The sequence below is a fragment of the Phalaenopsis equestris genome, unplaced genomic scaffold (genome assembly GCF_001263595.1).
Source record: "Phalaenopsis equestris unplaced genomic scaffold, ASM126359v1 Scaffold205783, whole genome shotgun sequence".
NCBI lineage: Eukaryota > Viridiplantae > Streptophyta > Magnoliopsida > Asparagales > Orchidaceae > Phalaenopsis > Phalaenopsis equestris.
Genome location: NW_018225246.1, coordinates 1 through 7,358, shown reverse-complemented (window position 1 = coordinate 7,358; position 7,358 = coordinate 1). Strand labels below are relative to the sequence as shown.

Sequence of the window (7,358 nt, the reverse complement as noted above, 5' to 3'; positions counted from 1 at the left end):
TATATATATATATGTGTTTTGTTTGCTTAGGGTTAGCTTTTGATTAATTCCAGATTTCAAATTTCTGTCAAGACTGTCGCTGGTGTCCGTTTTCCCTTTAAAGGTTTGAATTCGAGGGATTGGTGGTACTTCGACTGTATTTCTTTCATGAGGTGATGATTATCATCCTCGTACTTCCTTCCACATCCTCCCGCATCGCTTCTTGTCGTCGTACCTCGCTACATCCGCCCGCGATATCACTAGGCTGCTTCCCTCTCCCTTCAAGCGTTGTTGCCGCCCAATCTTTCTTGCTGTCCCAGCCAATCAATAATGCCGCTGCCGCCCAGGGCAGCTAGGGAATACCTCTTTCCTGTTGTTTTGCTGCTATCCACACTAACTCCTCACTGCCACCATCTAGGACAACAACCATACTTGTCTGCATTTTCACATCTCCCCCTCGCTGCCACTAGCATTTCATTCCTGCCGCCATCCCTGCAAGTCGTTCTGATCTACTTAGCCAACCTCCACCACCCCTAGCATACACTTTAGTGATATTTGCTTGTGTCATTTTATGCTTGTTATCATTTATTTCCTGTTTGAAGAGTCATCGTTGTAACGCTATATAAATTCAACAATAATATTTTTTTTCTGTTGTGGTTTGGGTTAACTCCGGTATCACTCAGTGACTCGTATTAGGACAAGAATGTCTTGAATATAACAAAGACAATATTATTTTTCATCTATAATCATTTGTGGGTTTTGGCAATAATGAAAAAAAATTTAAAGAAGGAACTCTTACAATCTGGGTGCAACTAGTTTTGTTACAGCCTACTTAAACTATTCAAAGGGTGATGGAAGCTTGGCAATATGTGGAATCTATGTTCACTTCCACATAATGGCTTTGTTATGCTTGGTTGAAGAAAGCTAAAGGGAAAGAAGTGAGGATGATTTTCTTAACAAAATGTTTTATTTGTGTGTTAACTTTGCTATAACAACATTAAACCATTGGTTTAAATTTTATGAAGATGGATTTGAAAAAATAGCTACTTATGAGCCTTATTTTAAATGTAGTGGCTGAGGCTAATGAGTCGGTAGCCCAAAATTTGTGGGGAGACGAGTCTAGTTGCAAAAATATGAGAAATATTGTTGATGAGAAGTTGGAGTAGCTTCATTTAGTTTCATCATTATTTGCATGCCACAGTATATTGCCTTAATCCACGGTTATAATATGTTGAGAATAAGTCGACTGTTACTGAGATCAAATTAGGTTTATATTATTGCATGGTTGGGTTGATAGTTGATTCAACTGAGCATGGGAAATAGATAATGAGGGCATGCACATTGGATGATTAAACTTGCACCCATAAGGTGGATAATAAAGTTAAGGTGAGTTGGACTAGAGGACTTCAAAGATTACCGTGGATAACAAAATTAAGATGTTGTGGATGAAAAGAAAAGACTTCAAAGCAATTTAAGTGAAATGGATTAAAAAAAGAATTAATAAATGAAGGGAGGGAGGGTAGAGAGTCCTTTGTATATTCACTTTAATGCAATTGGTTGAGGCATTAGATTTTTTCACTTTCATAAGATTCAAGTATATTGTGGCATAAACATGAATTTAAAGTCGATGTAACAAAATTAGGAGCTTTAATTTGAAATAGATGATTATATAAATGGGCTTATCAGTTTAGCAATTGATAGGTAAATTCAGTGGAAAGTAATGGAATAGAGGGGGTACTAGTTTAACTACTACGATGAATAAATAAAATTTACATGGAATGATTAAGATGAAAATTAGAAGACCAAAGATAACAGGCACAGAATGCATAAGAGTTTTCATATTTAGGATAAGGTTGTTTCAAATTTTTATAATGATGATAGATGAGATCTCTTGTAAAGTGAAAATTAGTATAATGAATGAGTTAGTAGGGAATCATGTTCACTAGAATAAAGATTTTCATGAATACAAGTTTTGTGAAATTGATAATACTCGATGTTATAAGATCTATTATTTTGTGTTTGTGAAGGTTTAAGTAATTGAGATCTTGTATATGAAAGAAAATGAAGACATAAATGAAGTCATAAGATATTGAGTTAAAACTAGTTTATTAAAATGAAGTAGACCCTTACAGAAACTTTAAGGGTAGATTTTACGAACTATAAGTAGACCAATTATTGCTATATATTTGGCAATGAAGTTATAAATATCGAAGTACATGATAAAACTATGTAGGATTGTAGAATGCTATATTCAAGGGATGGTGGGAATAGTACCAATATATGTCTAGTTAATGAAAAATAAATTTAGGCTGTTTTGTCAATTCCAATAATGGCTAAAATATGCATAAATATAGTCGGTATAGAAAATTACCTTCTAAATGAAATTTGATAGAACAAAGGGAACAATTCTGAAAGTACTTTAGAAAATCTGTTGTAGAACCTCATAATACTCAGCAAAAATTAACGTTGATGTTGGGATTCACATGCCCACCCAAAATGGTAGGAAATATGACTGTTGTCAGCGAGGAAACACCGGAGGTAACCAGATTTCTCTAAATTAGCCACTATACTGGGTTCGTTGAGCTGGGATAGTTTTGTAGAACTAGCTAATTGAAGCTGCCTTTTAGTTTAATCTTAGTTCTTATTTACAAATCAATTAGCATGTTGAGTTTTCTAGGCCTCTTTTATATTTGTCACCAGTTTTAAATGGTTGAACTTATCAAAGCTTGCATATGATTTCTATTTATCTTGCAATACGTTTATTACCAATACATGTGCATTATTTGTGTTGAATATTTTGCTTTTCCTTGATCAATATTTAGAACTGATTTATATGATGTTGAGGGTAGGTGAAATGCAGGCGACGTTTGTGGATTGCTCTACTTGTTCTTGTTGAACTTCAAAACTGTGTTAAGGACTCACATCTATATATACATTATTTTTTTCTCCCCATTTTTTTTTCCGATTTTTTCTACTGTATTATCCCGCATTAAGAAAATAATATAAGAAAAGAAGAACCATCTCATGAACAAATTTCAGGCTGTCACTCCCGCATTAAGAAAATAATATAAGAAAAGAAGAACATTGTCTTCCAATTTCTACCATCTCATGAACAAATTTCAGGCTGTCACCTGAAGTCATAATGTTGAATTGAACTAATTGTTTCCTTGGTAACTGTCGTATCTTATTATTATCATTCCACTGGATGTTCATACTGTTCTCTGCCAATGGAGAAATGCTATTTTGATTAATTTAATTCTGGAAGAATACCTCATGGGAATACTGTTACGAATCTATAAAATAGGCTCCAAAGTATTTTAAGTTAGGCAATCATGGAGCCAAGTTTGAGATTTCACTACATGCTGGGTGTCCATGGGTTCATAATATCTTGATACAGAACGAATGCAAAACAGTTCAGACAAGCTCTGTTTTCGCTTTGTTGGTTCTACGTGATGAATTATTTTGCTCATCTTAGATTAATGTATTAAGTATTAAAACTTCATCCTAGGGTTGAATTTCTAATGATTTTTTTTTTTTTTGAAATACGGAGTTTTTTTAATTTTGTCCAATTATGATTGCCACCAGTGTAGTGTTGAAGAAAACATTAGGTTACTCCATTCATATGAAGTCCCTGATTTTTGTGAAACAGATTGGTTCAAATTTGTGATTAGCATAGAAATGAAAGTTATTAAATTTAATTTAAAAGGAAAATGAAGTACCTTTTAATTTGGTGTGTTTTAAACTGTACATTTATGTGTTGGAAGTCATGAAAAACAAGAATGAATTTTAGCATTGTAGAAAAGCTCTGCATACTTTTTGGTTCATGAAAACGGTGAAAAAACGAGGAAGCTTCAACATTTTAAAAGTAGCCTGAACATCCAAGCACTTGTATATAAACATTAGTTGAAGTGCAGTAACCCGTGAAAACACCAAATTATGACAAATTTCATACGTTGTTACCAAAATAATAATAATAATAAGAATAATAATAATAATAGCAATAATAATAATAATAATAATAATAATAATAATAATAATAATAATAATAATAATAATAATAAGAAAATAATAACAACAACAATAATAATAGTAATAAAACAACAGCAATAATAATAATAATAACATAATAATAATAATAATAAGAAGAAGAATAATAAAGTTAACGCTTGGTGATCGGTCACCCAAGAGATTTTGTGATCTCCTCGGAAACTTATTTTGGTGAGTAGGAATTTTCATTTCGTTGTACTTCTTTGATGTAAATTTTGTGTAATTTGTGTTAGTAGTGTTATCTACTATTAAGTTCTAAAATAAAATAAAAAATAGTTTGTCGTAACTCTTTGTTATGTTATTTTAAGTGATAATCCCAAGATTTCTATTTTCTGGAAAAGTTGTACAAGTTCAATAATTTGTCAAAAATCACCCATCAAATGATCGCTAAAAATTTTGAATTTGGTATCATTCTGTTCTTCTAATTTCCATTTCCAAAAAAAAGAATCTATAATATTATATTAAAATTTTTGTAGAGAAGTTTGACCAAAGAAAGCCTTAACTTTCTACTTGTGTTTTGTGTCCCTATGTTTCTATGTTTGAAATCCCCATATCCATATTTCCATTGGTCCAAACCCTAAAAAACACTCATGATCAATACTTGAGTGTTTCTAATACTATCTTCAATTTAAATTACTAAATTTTTATACCTCAACAAAAGGATATAGCCAATTTTCCGATCTAGGTAACCTTTAGACAGAATAGACCAATATGTAGTATATGTGTGTATATTCATATCAAATCAATCACAAAACTTACCAAGATTTTCAGATCAGTAATTAACACCATATCTTATAATTCAAGTGTTTTTTTTTTTGTATAATTTTTAGGTCTATAGAGAAATTTCTAAGTGTTTGATGTGAGACTTTTAGATTCTGGACAAAATCTGAAATAAACCCTAAGTCTACTTATACTACTACCAATTGAGCTCCTCTATAAAAATTTGATCTAATGAACCTTGATGTCAATTGAGCCCACTAAGATCACTTTGATCCTCTCCAAACAACCATCATCTCACGACTTCCTAATCACAAATACTAAAAATCATACCATCAATGATAAATTTGTTAAAGTCAACACAAATCCTAATCAACAGCCTTATTGGCCATGATCACACAATTTAACACCACTGTATTGATCTCAATGGCAAGTGTTCTAATATATTCTCTCAATGAATTATAAAGCATTTTTTTAAACTTTGCCAAACTAAGAAAATAATTGTGTATGTAAAAAGAAAACACAGTTAAATCTTTACAAATTTATATGCTATTTTTAAAATGATTCATTATACCCTTCTATGCGTTTAATTGTTTATTTATTTTGTAATTATTTAAAATAAATTCTAATTTAAAGGCCATGCAAAATGAACATGCCCTAGCCTACAAGAAGTTGGATATATATAATAATTTACAAGTGACTGTTGAACTTGTTAAAAAAAAAATTGAAATGATACAACAGATAATAAAAATGAAACATATGTTTAATCATCGTCAATAAATATATTTAGCAATCTAACATATAAGCCCTTTGAAAGAACAACACAAAAAATCTTGACTTGAGATCCTTATTAACTATTATTCATTCCCACTTTTATGGTAATTTCATGGTGAGAATTATTGCATTGAAACAATACAATTCACATCGATTTGGATGATTGGGATTTAGTTTCAGTCAAAATAATTTTGAAAACATGATTAAATCAATACAAATCACCTAAAATAAATCATATGAATTGAATGGAGCATTTATAATTTTCAAGATAATTGGGAGATATCCAAGTTCCATAAAAATGCTACACTCCATTAAGACTTTATAATCATTCCACTAAGTCAACATATCTTTACTTAATTATGTAATTGAATAAACTTGAATAAAATTCTTAAAACTTGATATAAAAAAGATTTGATTAGTTATCCACTAGTAAACACACACATCTTTTGTTTAATAACTCATTAAATTTAATTAAATTCTCATTACTTAGGGAATTTACTTTTGGATTCTCACAATGCATCTACTAGAACAAATTTTGCTATTATATTTTTATCTGTGAAAACATTCTCCAAAATACTACTTAAATCAACATACCCCTCACCCCTCCCCCACCCCCTCCATAAATAAATAAATAAGAATAAAATTATAATGGTAATATTTGTTCTCATAGTTGTAAATAAGAAAGTTGGTAAATTATGAAAGTTGAAACCTCAACTTTGATTCAAATCAAAGGTATGATGGAGCAACGATGAGGATGGGACGAAAGAGAAGCTAATGAAAAGCTAATGACCATGGGTGAGCGAATCCATGATAAAGCATTCCTTGACAACTTTACGTGTTGTAGGTCAAAGCAAATGATGCAAAAGGTAAGGACCAAATGTCGAAGTGCATTCAATTTGTGGGTGAAAATAAAGGATCACTTGAAGGAAAGGAAATGGAGAAAAGCATTTACCATGTCAAAGTGCATTCAATCATAGCATCATCAACACCGAGGATCATCAATTCTCATATTCCTCTTCACCCCGAATGAAGCACCACTATGTCAACCTCAAAATAAGATAAAACATACTAACCTGTTCTAGAACAATGCTAACAACCAACAACCACAACCTACAATTCCTCTCCAAATGGCCCAAATGGAAAAAAGAGGTTCATGATTCAACAATTTAACAAAGGCTAAACCGATCATTAAAAATTGCTAAAATTATTTTAAGATTTTAATGATATAATAATGATTAATTATGGAAATTTTATCAATTTAATGCATAATATTTTAATTCATGGCACCACTCTTGAGCATTTTAAATATAATTATAAATCAAAAACTTTGAGACATGTTGTTTAATTTTTTTTAAAATCAAATTATTTTATTCTTAGTCATTCAAATAGGATTATAAAACCAAAAAAAAAAAAAATTATCTAAATTAAAACCAGATGGTTCAAAAAAAAAAATTTGAATTGCTCGTTTTATTAACTCAACCTCCAATTCATGATAGTTATATACAAAAAGTAATTTTTGACATTAATTAAATCAAACAAAAGATTGGTTTATGATTGAACCAACCAAACCTATCAGTCTAGTCCTATTTCAAAATCATGATCTTGTCCACAAATTATTGCACCCTCATCATCATAGGACACATCTCATTGGCTTAAACATGATTAAATTTTAAGCTTAACCCTAATTTGAGCAAAGAATCAAGCTAAGATAAAGTTTAAAATATATATATTTTCTTAAAAAAAGTTTTAACTAATTCACACAAGCTTTGAAAGCCTTGTAACTCCAATGAGCAATCAAAGAATACATGAGATTATCCTTAATTCAATGCATTTTTAGCCCA

General features: G+C 30.6%; 1 protein-coding gene across 1 annotated transcript in view; it reads left to right on the top strand.

The window, feature by feature from the left end:
• Positions 1-2,972, top strand: part of LOC110036386 — a 7,934-nt gene extending 4,962 nt beyond the window's left edge. Inside the window, exon 5 of the mRNA XM_020740818.1 lies at positions 2,802-2,972. Within this exon, the coding sequence (XP_020596477.1) occupies positions 2,802-2,832 (31 nt within the window). The 3' untranslated portion in view covers positions 2,833-2,972. The remainder of the gene's footprint in view (positions 1-2,801) is intronic.
• The last annotated feature ends 4,386 nt before the right edge of the window (positions 2,973-7,358 follow it).